General features: G+C 46.2%; 1 protein-coding gene across 4 annotated transcripts in view; it reads right to left on the bottom strand.

Moving 5' to 3' along the window:
- The window catches only part of TENT4A (terminal nucleotidyltransferase 4A), a 62,873-nt gene extending 56,943 nt beyond the window's left edge, over positions 1-5,930 (bottom strand). For all 4 annotated transcript variants that reach the window (XM_074825591.1, XM_074825610.1, XM_074825600.1 and 1 more), the window contains exon 1: positions 3,433-5,930. In XM_074825591.1, coding sequence (XP_074681692.1) covers positions 3,433-4,265 — 833 coding nt within the window. In that variant the 5' untranslated portion in view covers positions 4,266-5,930. The remainder of the gene's footprint in view (positions 1-3,432) is intronic.
- Between the last annotated feature and the right edge of the window lie 14,819 nt (positions 5,931-20,749).

The raw sequence follows: 20,749 nt of genomic DNA, 5'->3' as shown, positions 1-20,749 counted from the left end.
CATTTTTAAAGAAAATTCCAGCAATTTTAAGCTCTCTGAATGCTTAGTCAGATACATATAAAATACTGACTTTAAAGAAACAATACACAAGGTATTGCTTTGATATACAAAGAAAGCAGACCCTAAGATGCTAGATGTAGTTTAAAACCACTCCAGAGGATACTTTACAGTAGCAAGAAACCACGTGTAGTTCTAAATATCAGTCACAACAGTTTGAGCTAACCTCATAATATTAAAGAACACTTATCTGCATCGCATCTGAAACCAACCATTTTGTCATCTGTATTCCTAACCTAAACCCAGGCATTTAAGAATTTACACTGTTCCTATATTAATCATTCTGTCGAAGCACTGAAAATAAATATGGCTTCATTCCCCTCACTCCTTACCTTCCAAAAATCTGGAAAAAGATGACACAGATCAAGCTAGGGCATCCTAAAGCATAGCTCTAGGATGAAAACTAATCAAGCATACCTATTCACACTTGTGTTTTATGACAAGAGGGAATTTCCTTTACAACACAAAGATTGGCATGCTGCTGTCAGAAGGTGGTAAAAACAGTAGGTCTGAGTCCCCTGCAAAAAAAGGAATGCTGTACATAAAACAGAGCAAAACACAGCCTTTACAAAATAAAGCATTCCTAAACATCACCACACCTACCATCACAAAGCCACTGAATATGATCCATTGGAAAAAAACTGCTACAGACCATCTCCAGCTCTGAATGAGAAAGCAGAGAGCACAGCACTGTTTCAAAGCATGCAGGCATTTCATCAAAAGTACTACAGCAGCCTGGGAGAGGGCAAACAGATTACCCTCCTTAGTCTGTTATCAAAAGAGAATACAATAACACTGTGAGCTACTGTATATCACCTGGAAATTTCAGCATGCTGTAGAAAAATGTTCTGCAGAGAACATTCATGGCAGAGTAAGTGCTAAAGATTTATGCATAATATGAGCATAAGAGCATTTATGATCAAGTCCTCCTTCCTACAACCTATGTCCAAAGCACACTGCAAGTGAAGATTGTAAGGATCACTTTTTTTGACAGTTGTATACACCAGTTTGACACCACTGAAGATGCTCTGCCAATAGACCATCACATTTACAGAAGTGATGCTTCAGGACCAGGCTGACACTTCGAAGTAACACGAGGCAACAATCCAGAAACATAAAGGATCCAGAAGAAACTTCTGCAGGGATCTGTTCCCACCCTGGTCTTTTCAGTGCATTTGTATTTGAACAGCCAAAATAATACACCAGCCTAGCTTCAGGAAAACTAAGTTAAACTCACCAGTAGTCAGGAATTACTGCAGAAGACAGACACCTAAAGCCACTCCGTCAGTGACAACATTTTTGTTATTTCAACCATGTAAGTACTTCTTTACAAAAAAAATATCTAACACCAAAGAGAAAATTGTTTTAGAAGACACACCTGTCCAAGATTCACCTTGGGTAACAGAACTCAAAGTTTAAGGCAGAAACTGCTTCTCCTATGTAAGTCTATGGTTTCAGTTTCCATGCTCTCCTTCAGCACTGCTTCCCTGCTACTCTAAGGAAAGCTGGAACTATGGGATCACACACACTCTAGTTACTGGTGTTCCACTCCCAGCATCAGGTCTCAATGTAGTAATACAGATCCTTGACAGAAGAGCAGGAAACACAGCTTCCACTTTCAAAGATACTTAACCAAGAACTTGTCATTAACACACCAGCAAAAGAACAACCTGTTTATGGAACTGAATAGTACAACTGAAACTTGGCTAAAGAATTTTCTTGTGTATGGATTCTCTATAAACTTACACTTGAAAAGTGGCATAAAGGAAAGCCAACAGAAAACAAAAGGGCAGACGATGAAAGATATGTGATTGGCATAGGTGGTGCTGCCTAACAACTAGAGGACAGAACCTGCAGTGCCTGGATTCAATTCCCAAGTTTGCCACAGACCTGCAGGGTGACCTCTGGCAACTCCCTCATCTGCCTGCCTGGTGACACTGACTTGTCTTACACAGATAAATTGTTAACTTAGTGTTCTACTGCATGTCTATGGAAATATAACAAAGAAATTCATCCTATTTAAAGATACCATTGGAATTTTTAACATATATCTTATTAGTACAGGACCCAAAAGTTCCTAGCATATGACACCTCTTAAACATTCAAATCTTAGCTTCCTGTAAGAAATTTTCATTTTCAGCATTGGTTTGGAATCAAAAAGCAGTAATTACAAGTATTGTCCTCCCCAGCAGAGGCTATGGTTTGCAAAAACAGAACTTTAAAAACATCTTTCAATACTTCTGGATAGCTTTTATGTACTCAGTGCCTGACAGTACCACCCAAAAGAGAAAAGGATGACACTGTCATTAAATCTCTCACTTAAATTTCTCCAGCTCTGAAAGTGTTCCCCATTATCTTTCATCTATTTTCCTCTACAAATATGCAGTGCCTTTACTCCATGGGCATCCAAGGGTCTTGGATTTTAGGAGTTCCAAGAAACTATTTTTGAAATTACGTCAGAAATCTGCTATGTCAATCAATGCAGCTAGCATTTTTTCCATTAATAAAATAACCTTAACATTAGAAAGCAACACCTCCCCTTGACTGAGTGAGATCCGACAGCTGAAATACCAAAAATCTCATGGAGCACCCCAGAGTTGCTTTGTTCAAGTTTAGTCCCTTCTACATGCCTATTGGGCCAAACTGAACACCCAGCCTTACTATCCATTTATACAGGAAAGCTATGGCCACAGAATAGGATAAGCTTCATAAATGTATTGTCTTTAGAAAGCCAAGACTTCTGTTCAGGTATCAGCTGGCTCAACCTATTCTAGAGCTAGAACATTTCCCTCAAAAATGTTCTAAGACCACATTGACTTTCACGTTTATTTCAGCCAGAATTGGGCACTTCCCTTTCAACTGATGTTCTGAACACTCCTCGAAGTAACCAGTCTACTACAGCCTAAGCAGAGGCCTTTAAAAATTAGTGCAAGGGTTTTCATTGAGCTCCTCTGAACTGAAGCCTTCCACTTTCTCCTTACAATCAGAATCGACCCCTAGGAGCTCTGGCAAGCATCCTCACCCATCTCTGCTTCAATTATTGTAGGTGCCGTTTGATAGCGGCCTGACAACTTCACCTCTCATCTAGTACAAGGCAAGGCCTAACCCGGTGTATCCATGGGTTCCCAGGCCCTGCCTGCATCACTGCTTCGGCCAGAAGCCACCCAGCTGGCACAGACCAAGGTGATTTCCGAAAGAACAGGGTTTGGTGCCCGGACATCCCCTCTCATCAATCTCGCTGCCGCAGCCGGCTCCAAAGGAGTTTGCGTGATCCCCGACCCACCCGCCCCCGTGCCCGGAGGGGCCGCAGGAGAGGCTGCCGAGGTCCCCCTTTCCTCTGGGGCTGCAACAGCCCCAGGGGCCCCGGCTGCTCACCCCTGCACGCCCGGGCTGTATTTCCTGGTCTTCCAGGGTGTGCCGGGGCTCTGCAGTGCTGGCTGAGGCGGCTGCCGCTGCTGGTGGGGGGAGTTGTTGATGGCGACGCCCCGGCTGCCGGAGAGCAGGTAATTCATCCCATAGGTGCTGGCTTTATTCTCTCGTTTCCTACGGCCCGGGTGGTACTGGTGCTGCTGGGGAGACGCCGGCGGCGGCGGGTGGGGGCTGCGCGCCAGGTGCGGGGGCTGGTGGTGCCCGTTCACACCGTTCACTTTGTTCTCGTGGAAGTTAAAAAACTCCCCGGGTCCGGCCCCGCTGCCCAGCAGCCCGGGAGGAGCCACCGCCGCCGCCCGGGGGCCGCAGGAGGAAGAGGAGGAGCCGCCGCCTCCGCCGCCGCTGCACGATCCCGAGGAGGAGAAGCCGGGGCTCTCGGTGCCGGACTCCACCGACGAGCAGGAGGACGAGGAAGACACGGAGGGCGACTTCTGCAGCCGCCGCGCTCCCTCGCCGCCGCCGTTCACTGCCGCGGGGCCGGCGGCGGCGGCGGGAACCAGTCCGGTCAGCAGGGCCGGAGGGGAAGGCGAAGGCGAAGGCGGCGAGGACGAGGAGCAGCAGGCGCCGCCGCCGGGCGCCCCGAGCCGCACGCAGCCGTGGCCGCGGGGCGGGGAGGCGGCGGCGGCGGAGTCCAGCGCCGGGGAGTTAAGGCAGAGGTAGTGCGGGAAGCTGGCGCCGCCCCGGCCCCCCACGCCCTGCGAGGTCTCCCAGATCTGCATCCACAGCGCATTCGCGGGGCCTTTCTGCTCGGGCTGGATCCAGGCCACGCGGGGATCCATCCACGCCCGCCCGGCTCCGACCCTCACGGCCCGGCCAGAGCGCCGCGCCGCCGCCCGCTCGCCGCGCACTCCCTCGCCTCAGCGCGCCGGGCCCGGCAGCGGCGCTAGACACAGGCCGGGAGCCGCGGCATGTGTCGCGGGGAGGAGGGAGGGCGGCCGGGGGCGGAGGGGGGCAGAGCCGGGCGAGGCGAGCGCGGCTCGGGAGGAGCGGAGGCGGCGCAAACTGTACCCGGCCCGGCGCTGCCCGGAGCGCTCCCCGCGCCGTTCCAATGTGGCGTCCCCCTCGGCAGGGCCAGAACCGGCACTGCGCATGCCCCGCAGATTTTAAACCTTCACTGGAGACGGCCGCCCTGGCAACCGCACATGCGCGCTGGCCGCCTCGCGGGGAGGGGCCCGGCCCGCCGAGCCCGGCGGGAAGGGGGGGGGGAGAAGGACGCCGGGAAGGGGGGAGCCGCGCCGGCGCCCTCGCCCTTGTGCGCGTGCGCGTCCGGGGCACGTCGGAAAGGCTCGGAAGCTTTCGCGCCGGGGGCGGGGCGGTGCCCGCCGCGCATGCGCGGGTCGGCCCGGGCGGCGGGGCTGCGCTGAGTCCGGGCGGGGAGAGGCGCGGGCGGGGCTGTCGCCGAGCTCGGTCCCGCCGCCCGCCTGTGCGGGGCCGCGGCCCTCCAGGCGGCCCGGCGGGGGTTCTCCACGAGCGCCGGCTTGTCTTCTCCGTGCCGGGGCTTTGGAGGGGTGTAGCCCTGTTCCCGCAGGAATAAAAGGGTGAATTTTGAGGAGTGACTGAGGAGCGAGGACAGGCAGGCCCGCTTGCAGAGGGGCTGGGGGTGCGGGGCTGAGCAGGGCCGTGCTGAGCCCCTGGAGGAAAGGACAGGCCTAGGAGCCGACGGACAGAAGCACACAGTTCATAACCTAAGAGGAGGCTTTCCTGCTTGGCTTTCTAGCACCGGAAAAAGCACTGTGAAGTACTACATTTCCACTGGATACTTAGGTTTTTACTGGGCTTGAATCTCGGGGGGTCAGTGCCTGTTCCAGGGGATGTTTCTGTAATGGACAGGTTTCATGCGCAGTGATCACTCAGTAAAATGCATATGGCTGTTGGAGTAGGATTAAATGCAAATAGACTCTTGTTTGTTCTGTGGCCTAGAGATCGGTTTTAACAGCTAGCCTTCCAGAATGATGTTCCTAACTGTTCTCTTTCTAATCCAGTGATTTAGCCTTTTCCCTGAGCAACTTCAGCATGTGTATGGATCAAGTGTCCTCTCCCCGGGGTACCCCCAGAGTCTCCAGTGGTCCAAGAATCACCAGCCAGTTGGATACAGCCCTTACCTGACTGCAGAACAACAGAGAGAAGGGTTGTACGTGCATAATGGCAAATACTAACGGGGCATCCCAGTTATGGCAGCCCTCCAATACAGTTGTGCGGTACATCTTAGGTGATCTAACAATTGACTGCCACAGAAGAGGAGGAGAGGCCCCACTCTCCATAATCCCGCTACTCCCTTTCCCTGCTCCCTTCCACAAGCCCTGATATTGATCAATGAGCCGATTTAACTTGTTAATTCAGCAGAAAATTGCACTAGGAAGAAAAGTAATCGTTTTCAGCAGTTCATTTTGAATAAGCTTTGTGATCAGAGCTGGCACTAAGGAGAGTGTGGAGAGAGGATGACTGTCATTTGTTAGCAGAGAGCAGTTGTATTTGATGCAGCTGTATTCTCTAACTATATCCTTGGACCTCAGAGCAAGAGAAACTGATTTGAGGGTGACAGCCTCATGTCTATCATTGGAAGTCATTTAGAAAGAGCAAGTCATTCATTTATTCTTGTTAAGAAACAGATCTGTTTTCAGGAATAACAGCCAAACTACACATAAAAGTACACAATAAACTAACCAAAACCAAGACACATGAAAGAGCCATTAAATTCATCTCATATAAAAGCATGTTCACCAGAATTTCCATCTGATGAAACCAAAGCACCCTTCTAACCTGTGTGATCAACAAGGTATGCAGATCTCCACCACAGATTTCAGCCACTTGAGTTACACCTAGCAGTCCTTGATTTTACAGTTCATCTTCCCAAAGGATTTTGGATAGTTTTGTTTTGGTTTTAATTGAACCGAAATGGAGACAAATAAACAGGTCCCTCCACTCTGTTCTTTTTATATAAATGTCATAAGAAACAAACCATAGAATTAGACTGTCTCTTCTTTTAGTCCTGAATACTTTGCATTCTTGCTGTCATGTCCCAGTTTTCTTGGGATGATGACTCAGATTCCCCAATTCCTGGGTCAGGATTAAGGTGAAATGACACCAAAGATTCTTCAATTCACAAAACTCAATTTTTATTTGCTCACAACAGGTATTGGTATGGACCTTCATCAGTAAGCCTTGCAACCTCTACAGCAAGCGGTAATCTTCAGAACATACACTGACAAACAGCAAACCTTACAACATACACTGACTAGCAGCAGATCTTATGCCCTGACAAGTGTTAAACATGCCCCGACGAGCCTTGCTTTATACACGGGGATACAGGGATAGAGAATGGGAGAGGAAAGGAGAGAAAGAGAGAAAAAGAGAGCGAGAAAGACAAAAAAGAAAGATTTCATCAGTCCTGGTGCCATCGTTGGTCCAGCCAGCCTAGGGATCCAGTTCCAGAGGGGCACCACCACCCAGGCCTTTGACTTGTGTCCTTTTATAATTCCTTGCCCCTCCTTCGGGCAGGGACTTGGACTCATTAGGCTAATCAGGCATCATGCGCAGTCTGTGCTCAAATTCTCTTTGCTTTGGTGCATGCGTAGTTTATACCTTCAGATTCTTCTAGAAATAGGTTGGTGGGCTTGGGGGTTATTGGGGAGTTACTCCCCCCCTCCCTGCAAGTATGACTGTTGTCTGACCTTTCCTTTCAGTGCATGTGTCGTGAAAACAGCTTCTCTATTGGCTCTTTACAGAGTCTCTCAAGATAGGGAAGTTCAGCCCCAGAAAAGTGTGATTCCACCTCCATGGGACCCCCTGCTCTCACCGCCTCTTCCTGCACAACCCCAGCATGTTCACAGAGATTGTCTTCTTTACCAAATTCTTTACCAGATGTTTGAGGCATTAACTATGGTTTCATCAGACTGTCATGTCACACTTGCCTCTATGATGGCCCAGGTTCAGCAAGGAGAGGTGAGGATCAGCAGTATTCCTGCAAGCCTAGCCGGCGTGGTATGCTGGTGGCTAGAATGGTTACTTTGTAGATTCACTTTGAAGTACTGAGAAGGCTGAGGAGGCTGAAGAGCCCGGATCTCAACCTTTTTAGTTCCATGTTCTGACTTTCACACAATAGGTGGAGATCACATCTTCAAGCTACTGAGTTAAAGATCTTAATAAGAAAGTACTGATCAGTGTTTTGGGAAAAAAGAAAAGGACAAAAAAAAAGACACAAGATCTGATCTTATGGAGGCAATTCCAAGCCCTGCAGTTTCATGACCTGTTTTCTTTATTTCCTTCCTTGCCCTGCTGCCATCTTTTAAAAGGGTCTGGTTTCCCACTTAGCTAAAATTATCTCCAACTTCATTGTGAGGTCTAGCTGGTAGACCTTATAAGAGGCAATAACTCAAAAGCAGCTTTTGATTGAGGAGAGACACAGTATGCCTGAGACTCTCTCCAATCCCAGTGCTGTCTTGGAAGGGGCCAAGCTGGTTTCTGAAGTAGCTACAGTCTTCTCAGAAGGGATTGCCCCTCACTGACTTAAAACTGTGTTCCTGTAGACAGAATTTCTGAAGCTACAATGATGCTTTGTCAGTTCTTTCTATGGGGTCAAGGCAGCAGATAGCATGCAAGTGTAATAGAGGGCATGGGACAGAAGTTTTGGGCACAACATACTCAGGGGTCCACATTTTAAGAACATGGAGGAGAAGAAAGTCTCCTCTGAGAAATCTGTAAGCAATGGTGTTAATATGCCAGTTCACTCGTGTCTCATGACTATTCATTGAAGCTTGCAACAAGTCACTGAAATATCTCTTCAGAAAAGGAGACATTACATGTTTCCTTCATAAGTTTGTATAATATGAAGAAATAACACCCAATGCCCTGTTGTGGCACAAGGACAAGAAAAATTATCGTCTTCTAACATCAGCTCTTACTCTCCTCTGTTTCTAGCATCTCCATTAAGAAATCTAAATAAAGCATGTTCCTAACCTTGTCTCCTCAAAGTGAGAATTTCCCTCTAAAGGTAGTAAGTGAGAATTTCCTTTGCAAGGATTGATTTTTTTAAAAGACTGGTTAGTTTTAATTCAGTTGCCCTCTAGTGAATGAAACTACTCACTGAAGGTAAGACTCTCAGAAAGTTTGAAAGTCAAATATAGTTTTGATCATCAGAAAAATTTACTTTTCTTTTCCGAAGATCTTCCTTCCCACTGGTGAACTTGTGAGGATACAGATAATGAAAAGATCCTAACCTCAGGATATACAATGCCTTGTTTGCATGAGGAAGTTCAAGTCCTTGATTCAGATTATTAATGTCATATGAAAATGCCTCATACTAGCATTGCCTGTTTTAGGCCAGTAACACAATGTCCTTGTATCTACTCTTTTTTGTTACTTCAGTTTCTTTAAGGTAGTATTTAACTTTGAAGTTATAGAACTAATGACTAAAAATGTAGTCTTATTACTTCTGAGGTAATTTAATTAATCTGTTATAAAGTGTTTTAATCTGGCTGCTTGTCACAGAGAACAAAAGCACAGCTTCCTCTTGGATGAAGATTTGTGTTGGGTTTGTGTGTGGCGGGGTTTTGGTAGCAGGGAAGGGGGCTACAGTGGTGGCCCCTGTGAGAAGCTTCTCAAAGCTCCCCCAGCTCCCAAGTGAGACCCACCTCTGGCCAAGGCCGGGCCAATGAGTGACAGTGGCTGCGTCTCTTCAATAATGTATTTAAGAAGGGGAACATGAGAGAGGGTTGGGGGAGACTTGTGAGGAGGCGTTACGAGAAGGACACCTATGAGAACACTGACGTCAGTGGAAGGAAGGAGGAGAAGGGGGGGAGGTGCACCAGAGCAGAGCCCCCCTGTATCCTGTGGTGAGACAGCAGGGCCGCCCCACTGCCACCTATGGAGGACACTGGAGGAGCAGAGATTCACCTGCAGCCTGTGGAGGACCCCACGCTGGAGCAGCCGGGAGGCCGGGACTCTGAGGAGAGAAGAAGCCCCCTCTGTTGTAGCTTGGTGCTGGGAGGATTGCAACATGCACGATGGATCCACACTGAAGCAGCGTGGGAACGGCTGCATCCTGTGGGAAGAACTCACACCAGAGAAAATTTGTGGAGGACTGTATCCCGTGAGAGGGGAACCGCACTGGAGCAGGGGAAGAATGCACGGAGTCTCCCCCTTCTCCCGAGGAGGAAGAACCGGCAGACTGACCACAATCCCCATCCCCTGCCCCTGTGCCGCTGGGAGGGAGGAGGTAGAGAGACTGGGAGCAGAGCTGAGCCTGGGAAGAAGGCAGGGGTGAGGGGAAGGTGTTTTTAAGATGTGGTAATGCTTCTCACTGTCCCACCCTGTCTGTTAAGTGTTGTTGTTAGTGTTTGAATTAAAGTGATGTTCTTTTATTTCTTCCACTAACGAGTTTGTGTTTTGCCCATGACAGTAATGGGTGAGTCATCCCCCCTGTCCTTGTCTCGATTCCGGAGCCTTTTGCTTCATTTTCTCCTTCCCATTCCTGAGAGGGGAGGGGGTGCGTGAACATCTGCATGGTGCTCAGTTGCCCTCTGGGCTCAAACCAGGACAAGCAGATAGTGTCTCATACCTTTAATATGATGAAATGCAAATACAGCATAGCTGTGTGATGCAACCTTAGTTCTGTTCTCTGAAGCTCGGAATTGCCACAGGTGTGATTCCACCAGGGCAACACAGCAGCTGAGAGGTGACCAACAGGTTCTCCAACAGTTCACACTTTCCAGGACATCTCCAGGATTTTGTCCCATGTGACCTTCATTCTGGTCACCCACAATCTCACTTCAAGCCTCTGATGCATCACCACCTTCACACTCACCAGCTCTGATCCCCTTTGTAGCCTTTGCAGCCCATAGGATGGCTGAAGAAGGCACAGAGAGTGGAGTTCAGCAGTATATCTGACCAGACTTGTATCTGCTGAAGGCAGGAAGAGGAAAGAACTGAACAAACCACAGTGTTGAGCTGGATAGAGGTGTGAGAGAAAGGCTGTCCAACCAAGGAGGTGCATCGCTAACAGTGACCTTCAGAGTGTGCTAGTCACCAGGAGACAGTGTTGGGGAGGAGGTAAAGGGGAGACAGTTTCCTTAACTGCACACTTGTCACTTTTTTCAGTAAATATGTTCCTGGACAGGAGAGCAGAGATACAGTTTTCATCTCTCAAACGGAGTTGATCATAATGGGGAGACAAGTAGAAATCCAGAACAGGAGTTTCTGATTCTTACAAGGGATGATTTGGGCCATTCTTGTAATCTGTCCTCTGGAAACACAGGCTTTTACCTTCTTCAAAATGGCTTCTGTCTCCCATTAAAGAAGGCCTAGCATGAATAACCCTGAGAGACTAAAGTCGCGTTATCTTTTCCTCCTTAAATCTTCCACTTTGCTCAACCCTTCCTCTCTTTGTGGTTCTACATCCTCTTCTGATGAATGCTGAACATCAGCCAAATTTAGGGTGTTGAGGCATATTCAGAGGCAATTAAAGTGCAGAGGCTGAAACAGCTGTCAACCACCAGCCATCTCCTCTTCCCACTCTGTCTTCCCCCACGCTTACAAGGGTTGCCAGCCCTGTGTCAGAGAAGCTGAGCATATGATAAATCAACAGCTGAACAGCTGCAGCTTCCCGCCAGGCATGTTCATACACATGAAAATCCTTTTCTAACTGCCTACATAAAATAGCTGGGTGGTAAATGGAGAAAGTGTGGGTGGCAGTTCACAAGCCATTCAGTTGCGTTTGCAGTCAGGGTGGTAGTTTGGGGGTGGAGATGTCGCATGGACAGCCAGGTGTGATTTTTGCCTCATGCTGCTGGATGTGTGTCAATGCGCCTGGCAGGAACACTGTCTTGGAGACCTTTCATCACTGTGTACTTTGTATAGATGTGCAGTATTACAACAGGAGCAAGATAAACACGTTGCCTTGATATACCTATGGTTTTTTTCCATTGATATATTTGGCATTCTGATAGGAATTACTTTCAAAATGCCGCTTTATTATGAATATTTATCTTGGTTTATTACACAGCAGTTAAATACTTAACACAGAATTTTTTTACATAAAACAAATAATCAATTGGTCTGTACCAAAGATGGTCTAGGAAAATTGTTAAATTGTTCTTGTGTTCTATTTTGTTTCTCTTCCTCATCTAGAGAAAGTTTGGAAGAATACAGGTTTTGGAAGGGTTTTTTTTAACTCAGAGATTAGAAATTTCTGCCTTTAAGACTTGTCAGTTTTCTTAAGAGAGAATATGCTGGCAGCACTAACACCTAATTGAAGACAATGAAATCTTACAGACTTTATTTCTTCAAAGGCTTATTTAGACATGGAAATTAAATTGTGATAGCAAGCACAGAGAGGGTTTTAAGAATAATTTTAGGTGTAGAAAATAATTTATGAGAGAGTTCATGAACAAGTGAAGTTTATGTTAAATGTCTATAAAACTCTTGAAAGTATTTATCTAAGTGGGATCTGAAGAGTTGTACAAAATCTGCTTTCCTGTCCTGGTTAATGCAGAACCCTGCAGAGAGCTGCTTTTGTAAGAAGGATCACTTGCCTTTGAATGACAGGTTGAGAGAAGACATTAAGGAGACTCTCGTGAAAGTTCATAGGAATGAACCAGTCAGGATTCCTCTCTTACTCATGTTTGCAAGTAGGAGGTCCCAGGATCATCTTTAAGTTGTCATTCTCCAGGCTATTTTGTAGAGGGCAGCTGAGGGCATACAGAATCTGCTGTGTGAATCCTAGCAAGCAGAAGGGATCCCAGCTCACAGTGTGGTTGCATGTGCTCTAAAATTGAAGGAAAAGATAGATCTGGCTAGATGTTCTGCTAGGAAAATAATTGATAAATAATGCATTGTTCCTCCAAGGAACAATATTACAATAAAAATGCTTTTCCTCAGATCTGCTGAATGTAAGTTTTCTGCTGAAGAGAGCAAGATGCTGTTAAAAAAACAGGATAAAAAAGTGCTAAGACATATGGGACAAACTGTGGGAGAGCTGATGTAAAATTTGCTTAGTGGGGATGTGCCCGGTAGCCCTTATCTGCCATGTTAATGTGGCATCAGATAGGGCACCAGCTGCTTCTATACTAAACCTGGAAGCATCGTTTATGCATAGCAGAATGACTGTGGATAGAATTTTAAAAAAGATACGTCAGGTGTCAGCAAAGGCTATCATAGTGAAAGATGCAGCTCACTTTTATTAGCTTCCAATCTAAATCAAAGCCGTATTTGATCTCGTACAGATTTCTAGAAGCTAATTTATCATGTGTGGTCAGCTGCCTAAGTATTTTTCATTGGTTCATCCTGCCCACTGGTCCTCATCTATAGGCAACACATGTACATACCTATATGCATTTGCTCTTTAAACAGAAACTGTTGCAGCGCACCTTCCTCTCCTTAAGTATGTCTATGTCCTGCATCTCCACCTTCAAAGCTATTATTTGTAACTGTTCTTGGGCCACAACTAAATCACTTGGACATCTTGGGAAGGAGATTTCCAGAAGACAAACAGCTTGATGTCAGTATAAAAGTGCTGACCTGAGCCATATTCACATTGGCCCGTGGATAAGTGAGGAGAGGAGTACAGAAGATCAAAGGAGAACAAGATTTTTGGCAGGGTTTTTAGGCAACATTCATGTGCAGCAGCTGTAGGATAGATTAGATAGGGAGTGATAGGAAAGTATAATATGGTTTAGCAGGTCCTTTAGAATGAGGATAGGAACAAGGAAGGGAAAAGTGTGAGTCAGTAAGAGAGCATGGCTGAACATTTAATCTGATGTAGAGAAAGACCTGGACTAGGAATAAAGAGACCAAAGGAGATGGAGTGGACAGATGCGGGTGTTGGCCAGGGGGGGCAGGAAAATGGGCAGAGCACTGAATCATCTGTCAGCACACACATTAGCCATTTGTACTTTGAAGGAGCTAAAGTAAAGGCCAGGGACCAGCAGAACAGTATTCAGACACCTCTCCCCCAGACTTTCTACCAGCACTCCAACTTTGTTGCACCAAATCCTTCTAGCTCAATGCTGGAGCCATATAGCATCTTAAAACTTCCTCTGACTCCTTTGAGACATGATAAACAGCCTCACCATCAGTTCTTTCCAGTTCATGGACAGACTGTGGACAGAGATCAGCTGGGACTTCTCCAGGATTTCTTGAGTTTGTCAGTACCATTTCATTTTGGGTCCTTATGCACATGCAGTGAAACATTTGTCATCCTGAAGACTGTAGATGAACAGAACATGCCTGAGTATCCCAAAGCCCCCTTGTGATGACAGTGCCTGTATCTCCTGTCTGTGGATATTGGCAGTGAACATCATAGTTATCTGCAACGGCAGTCTCCACTCCACAGCCATGTGAACTGAGTTAAGGAGTCTGTTCATGATATAGGTGCCCAATCTCAGCAAGCTTTGGCTTCACAGTAAGTCTATGCTTCTGAGCTCCTGGACTGATGAGCACCCTATGCACATGAGGTAACACTGAAGAAACATCATTCATTTACTGTGGTGAGATCAGAAAAGGCATGAGGAAGGAGTGAAATATCAGTGTTGAAATAGATCAGGATTTCTGGTTGCCTGTAGTTACTGTGCTTAGGTTGAGCCAGGAGAATAGCTGTTGCCCTTCCAGGCAGATCATGGGCTGGAGTGGGGAAGAGGCTGCCGTTCCTGCTGCCACATGACAAGGTGAAGCACCCATGTAACTTCATGAAGGGGCAGCTTCATTTTTTTCCCATGCCTCAAAACCACCACTGGTTCAAAGAACCCAGAAGGCTGGAAATAGCTCCAGATTCCCCCAGTGAGGCCACAGGGAGGCCTCACAGGCCAATGATCCTCTCTGCTGAGTCCTGGTGTCCACTCAGTTCACTGATGATTCTTGTGCTTCCCAGCTGAGTGAGACCTCCAACTGGAGGAGCCTGCCTTTGAACAGTCTGGCCTCTGGTACTACAACTCTAACTAGAACCTGTTTGTTTGTCATAGTTGCTGCCAGATGAAGCTCACAACAGGATACTCTTGCAGAGTCTCTGGCAGAGGTCATGGTGTGGTATTGACTGATGCCATGGAGCAGGTAGATGGAGCACTCATTCTGCTCACAGAAACGCAAAGCTTGCTCAGCTGTCTTTTTCTTTTGGTGTGGTGGCAAGGATGCATGGACATCCTTCTCACTGGAAACAAGTTAATTTTCACAGGACAGATGTGCTTATGGCTCTAGGGCTGCCTAGTGGGACCTGGTGAGCCTCTTTTCATCATTTTCATCACCAGGCTGTAGCTGTTTTCTCATTCAGAGTCGCCTGGTGATATCTATGAAGTTTATCCCAGGTGGTTCCTCATGAGGAAGACATGGTTCATGAGACTTATTTTTGTTGGATGGAAATAATCTCTTGAGCATGTACTCAGAAGGTGACAGACATTAATACAATGTAAACCTCAAGCTTTTTAGGATTGTGCAAAGTTCTCAGAACCCAGCTAAGCCATGTCACTACCAGTGTGGAGAGTTAAGATCTGTGCTGCCAATGAATCTTGCATGGTGGGAGAAAACTGTAGAACAAAATGCATTGAATGAATAACTCTTGTGCAGTCTCTGCCTCTTATTTGCTCAGTTCATCTTCCATGAGGAATTCAATCAGACTGGCCATGCAGACAACTCCACTGAAGTGATTCTGAGCATAAAGCCATGCTATTGGCCTTTCCAACTACACCCACATATCACTTCCTGGATGAAAAGTGCTTCTCTGACAACTTTGTTGCCATTTTTTTTTAAATGCTTCTGATGATTACTTCCCTTCTTGATGGTCTAGGTCATGCTGTTCTGAGGCAATCCTTTCTGACAGTCAGGTTCTCATGGGATTCTGTGTCAGGCACTCAGCCAATTCCTACGTGATGCAGTCATCCTCCTCTAGCTCCTAGTTTGTATAGATTGAGCAGTCCCTCTGCGCCTCTAGTGGGGACTCACTCTTGATAGTTCTCTTCCTTAACTTACCTATGAGAACAATACATAGTACCAGTCTATACCCCATACTACCCAGTGGGGTGCTTCAAGAGTGCTATTGCATAAATCTATGGCTGACTCTTGGCTGTGATGTGCAGACCACTTCAGAGTCTTCCCTTGCACTGTATGTTTTAGGAGTGGAAAGCCAAAACTACAAGGATCCATCTACAACTGCTGTCCTGAGGATGTGGAAGCTGCCTCTTTCACCCTTTGCCCTGTATTTCTTCCTGTTGTTTTCTGCTTTCTGCATCGTTGTGACAAGGGAAATCCTTCCCCTGCCCTGAGTCTAATATGTTTCTTGTTGATGACAGGTTATGGTGCATAATGGGCTACTTAGCCTGGCTGTAAGGATCCTATTGCCTGGTGCTGGCCTAGAAACAATCCGTTGTTACTAGCACTGGCTCTGGCATAGGGCTAGGAGACAGGGTGGAAGCTGTTTGGCCTTGATTGCGCCATTTCTGGGATAGACAGCTCTGCCTCAGCTTTCTCAACAGCTGCTAAGAACAATTTCTTGACATTTGTACTGCATGGCGTAATTCTTTGCTGGGCCTGATTCAAACTCTCTCATTCGTTTTGAACTCTCTCATTTGGGCCACATGCAACCCAGCAAGAATTATGGACAAAATATTTCGGTCTCACAGAAATTACGCTGCAGTTACCCACAAGGAAGAAAAAATGCTCTATGATGTCTTGGAGCATCATCCAGGAAAGCTTAAAATCAGATCTGCTAGAACAAAATATTTACAGTATACATTAGGAAAGATGAAACCTTTTCTAGATCAAGTAGAGCTCTGGCTGAGTGCCCAGCTTTGCTGCCAAACAGCTGGCCTTGCTGTTGGGGGAAGTACGTTTCTCTGGAGGAATCTTTACAAAGGTTAACAGAGGTAAGAGACCTTGTTCCCACAGACCAAAATTACCCAGAGACTTCACTAATATCCATTCCAAATGCTTGCTGGAGAGCCTTTAAGAAAACAGATTTACTTAAAATGAAAGCCCGTTCAAAGGCTGCCATTCAAAATGCCCATGGAGGCATACTTTCCTAGGCTGAAAAATATGGTGTTATGGAGAGCAATCTCTATAAACAATAGAGCTGTTCTTTGTATTTTGTATTTTTTCCCTACATCTCATGCTACACTCATGTACTTTAGAACATATTTAAGTTGTGAATCACTACTAAATGTAGGACCAAATACTACTTCTGGTCAGTACCAGTGTTTTCCTTTCTGTTCTTTGGGTAAACAGCACTTTGCCTAAAATTCACCAGCACAAACAGAAAAGATTCTATGTTAAAGAGTCTTGATAATATTTTTTTAAAAACACAACAAAGTAAAAAACAACAAAGTAAAACTTTGCTTCAGTAAGCAATCTTTTCTCTGTAGTAATTTTCCAGACAGGGTCTAATACTGTCATACTAATGAGAATAGTAATGACATACTAATACAAAGTCATGTGAGGGACTTACAGAAGCTTGCTTTTCCTAGCTGGCCACAGTCTCACCTGCTTTGCTTTCTACTGATGCTTGGAAGGCCCCTCTGCTCAGTCTGCATGTATATGGGCCAGTCTGCATTATAGTTATTTTTACGTATGAGTACTTCACTTCTGGGAAGTGGATAGAGAAGTTAAATTCCCTGTGTGAACATCAGACAGTCATTCTGCTTGTGCAAATGGTTGTAGATTTTGTATTTATGTCACCATTATATTATTACATTTTGTCACCAAAATATATTTTGCTAAAAGGAAATTAATTCAGGGCAACAAATGTTATAAAAGTTAGATCTTGTTAGTAAAGAAACAGAAGGAGCATTAGCACATGACCAAGCACAACAAATGATTTTCAAGTGTCTCATATCCAGTAACCCCTCTTGTGATCAGTTCATGAGGTAATCCATAAATTCACTATGTGCAAAACAATGTTACATGAATAAAACATTGAATAGTTTGGGGTTTTTTTAAATTGAAGGTGTGTAGAGAAAATCTGAGCAGAGAATAGACTAAATATACCAGCAGCTGGAGTGGAGCTGTGGGCCTCAGAGTTTTGCATGCCCCAGTGCTGTTACTTGTCAAGAGTGAGGATCCAGGGCCACTTGCTGTATGCCCTCTATGTCTAAGCACAGTTAATGGTGGATTCATATTGTCCCTCCATGCATGTGTGTATGCATGGCTGTGAGCAAGGGGGGTCTCTACCAGCGACTGCAGTGGGGCTGCAGCCTTAGGGGCTTGTACGTCCAGGTGCCAGTGACTGAGGAGATTGGGATCCAGGGGCAGCTACTGGGCAGACAAGGTGCCTGAGCCCAGCTGCTAGGGGGATCCACCTTGTGCATTTGTACTGACATATTTCCCACTAAGAGGCTTTCATCCTGATCAGCCAGAGAGGGGAACAGGATGAGGCTGCTGGTGCTGTTTGTGTTTTCGTGTCTGCTGGCTGCATCTGTCTATGCTGATTTGGGTGGCCAGCCATGTATATATGTATATACGTGTTGCAGATGGGTGTCTGTATGTGTGCCTACTGGGCAGCCCCACTACTAGTTTGACCTGTGGGCATGGAGCTGTGGGAGCCTTGCCTCTCTCAGGCTGCTGGATTTGGCAACCCCTAACACCTAAAAGTTACAAGTCTGTTTTGCTTATAATTTATCATACATATGTGGACATTTAGGAAGAAACTGAATCCATTATATTTGTAACATTTATGTTACAAGAGCTACAGAAGTGTGTCTGAAGCTTAACCCCTCAGGGTGGTTGCTAGAATTAGCAACTATTGGGTGAAATAAGGTTTCACATGCTTTATTCTTGTTAGTTTCTTGTTCTTTGCTCCCTCTGATATGCTGCTATTATTTTCATCTACTGCAAAAGACAAAAGTCTCTCTCCCTCCAAATCCTGACCAGGAAAACTCAGTCTTCCTCTACTCTACTAAGTCTTCAACACTGAAAAGCAATCCCTGATCAGCAAGCCACGTCAAACCCTGTTGCCTCAAAACTAAGTGCTTTTAGAGAGCTCCAACTGTGTGTATACCATGCAACATTTGAAGAGATCCCTGGTTTCCTACCTATCTTGTCAGCCTTCATGCCTGTTGACCTGGATGTGTCTCTAACACCAAACACGTGTTCTGCTCCCAGCACTTCTGTCCCATGCATAGTACAGCAAAAAATGAAGTCCTGTCTGGGTAGGACAGCTCAATCCCCCTGCCTGCCACCGCCCACCCCCCCACCCCCCTCACAAAAAAACTCCAAAACCAAAATAACCACCAAATATTGAGCCTCTGAAAGGCTGAAATTAAAAATTCTCTATGTGGGTTTCCATCTTTCCTGGCTTGCTTGGCTGAGCACCATGATACCAGGTGAGGGTTTATGCCCTAGGTACTGGCAAGGATCTGGTCTAGTTACCAATAAGTTTGTAAAGGCTAGTGCACCTCACTGAGGGCTACCATACTGGGGGCTGGAGGAGAAAGAGGATCATGAGCATCCCTTGTTGTTCTACACGTTGTGCAACATAGACACAGACAACTGGTGAAGATCTCTGCTGATGACATTTGGGTGCTTGTCTGGGGTGTATTCTTGTCTGCTTCTGTGGTCCACATCTGGGAGAAGCATAACCCTGAACTAAAGGAAGGGATTGCCCTTGAAATTGCTGCCGTAACTAGTGATTTCTGCTCTAGGCAGTGCTTGCTGGTGACTGGAAGACATGATGGAATAGATATCCAGTAAGTCCACATCTGTGCAGTGCCACAATAAGTCAATTGAGAACAGTGTTTAACTGGATTTTACACGTAACAAAATAAGTTAGATAATCACTTCATGTTTCTAGTTAGCCTAGTGTTAATACAGACACCAAATGATAAAAGATGACATTATTACTTGATGAAAAATAAGATATGGCTTGTTATCTGCAGTGTTACTTGTAATTTATCTTTTTGATCTGTATCAAAAATGGGAATATTCAAGAAAATCTCTGAGATTTAGCCACAGTAGCAGACAGGGTTATATTTGCAAAGGAGTTGCCTATTTTGTCTACTTTGAATTGAAATTAAAAGCTGTTGCAATAGAAATTCATCTACTATGAAGAATTAGGAAACACAGTACAATTACTTCACTTTTTGCTAGTAACGCTTTTAAAAGTAGCAATTATAGCATATTATCCTTTGAGGCTTGAAATGTCTACCTTCCAAAACATTGCATGACAGTTTAAGAAAACCACTTAAAGCAATTGACAAAAGACTTTTGCCCTCAAGTGCCATATAATTGTTTTATTTTGCAATTTTATAAAATAAAAATTTGTATTGTGTTTGTGTGGCAAGGTTTTGGTAGTGGGGGGGCTACAGGGGTGGCTTCTGTGAGAAGCTGCTAGAAGCTTCCCCTATATCTGACAGAGCGAATGCCACCCGGCTCAAAGACAGACCCACTGCTGGCCATCAGCGATGGTGGTAGCACCTCTGCAATAACATATTTAAGAAGGGGGAAAAACTGTTGCACAACAGCAGCCAGGAGAGAGGACTGAGAATATGTGAGAGAAACAACTCTGCAGACACCAAGGTCAGTGAAGAAGGAGGGAGAGGAGGTGCTCCAGGCACCAGAGCCGAGATTCCCCTGCAGCCCGTGATGAAGACCATGGTGAGGCAGGCTGTGCCCCTGCAGCCCATGGAGGTTAACAGTGGTGCAGAGATCCACCTGCAGCCCGTGGAGGACCCCACGCTGGAGCAGGTGAATGCCCAAAGGAGCCTGTGACCCTGTGGGAAGCTGGCTCTGGCACAGGCTCCTGGCAGGACCTGTGGATCCATGGAGAGAGGAGCCCACGCTGGAGCAGGTTTGCTGGCAGGACTTATGACCCTGTGGGGGACCCATGCTGGAGCAGTCTGTTCCTGAAGGACTGCACTCTGTGGAAGGGACCCACGCTGGAGCAGTTCATGAAGGACAGCAGTTGGAGAAGTTCATGGAGGACTGTCTCCCATGGGAGGGACCCCACGCTGAAGCAGGGGAAGAGTGTGAGGAGTCCTCCCCCTGAGGAGGAAGGAGCGGCAGAGACGTGTGATGAACCCCAATTCCCCACCTGCTGCGCTGCTTGTGGGGGCACAAGGTAGAGAAAATCGGGAGTGAAGTTGAGCCTAGAACAGGCTGGGACATTCTCATACTAAAATTATTAATTTCTTTAAATTAACAAACGTGTTTATTAGAGGTGTTTTTCCCAAACAGGCTGTAAAAGCTCTGTGGTAGACACTCAGGATTTCTTGCCTGCTGAAAGAATACAAGTTTATATGACAAGTCATTCCTCAAAAAGACAATATGCTGCTGAACCACAACTAAAATAGTT

This window comes from Strix aluco, chromosome 1 (assembly GCF_031877795.1).
Source record: "Strix aluco isolate bStrAlu1 chromosome 1, bStrAlu1.hap1, whole genome shotgun sequence".
NCBI classification, from domain to species: Eukaryota; Metazoa; Chordata; class Aves; order Strigiformes; family Strigidae; genus Strix; species Strix aluco.
Note: the sequence above shows the minus strand (reverse complement) of the source record. Positions and strands in the feature narration are given on the sequence as shown.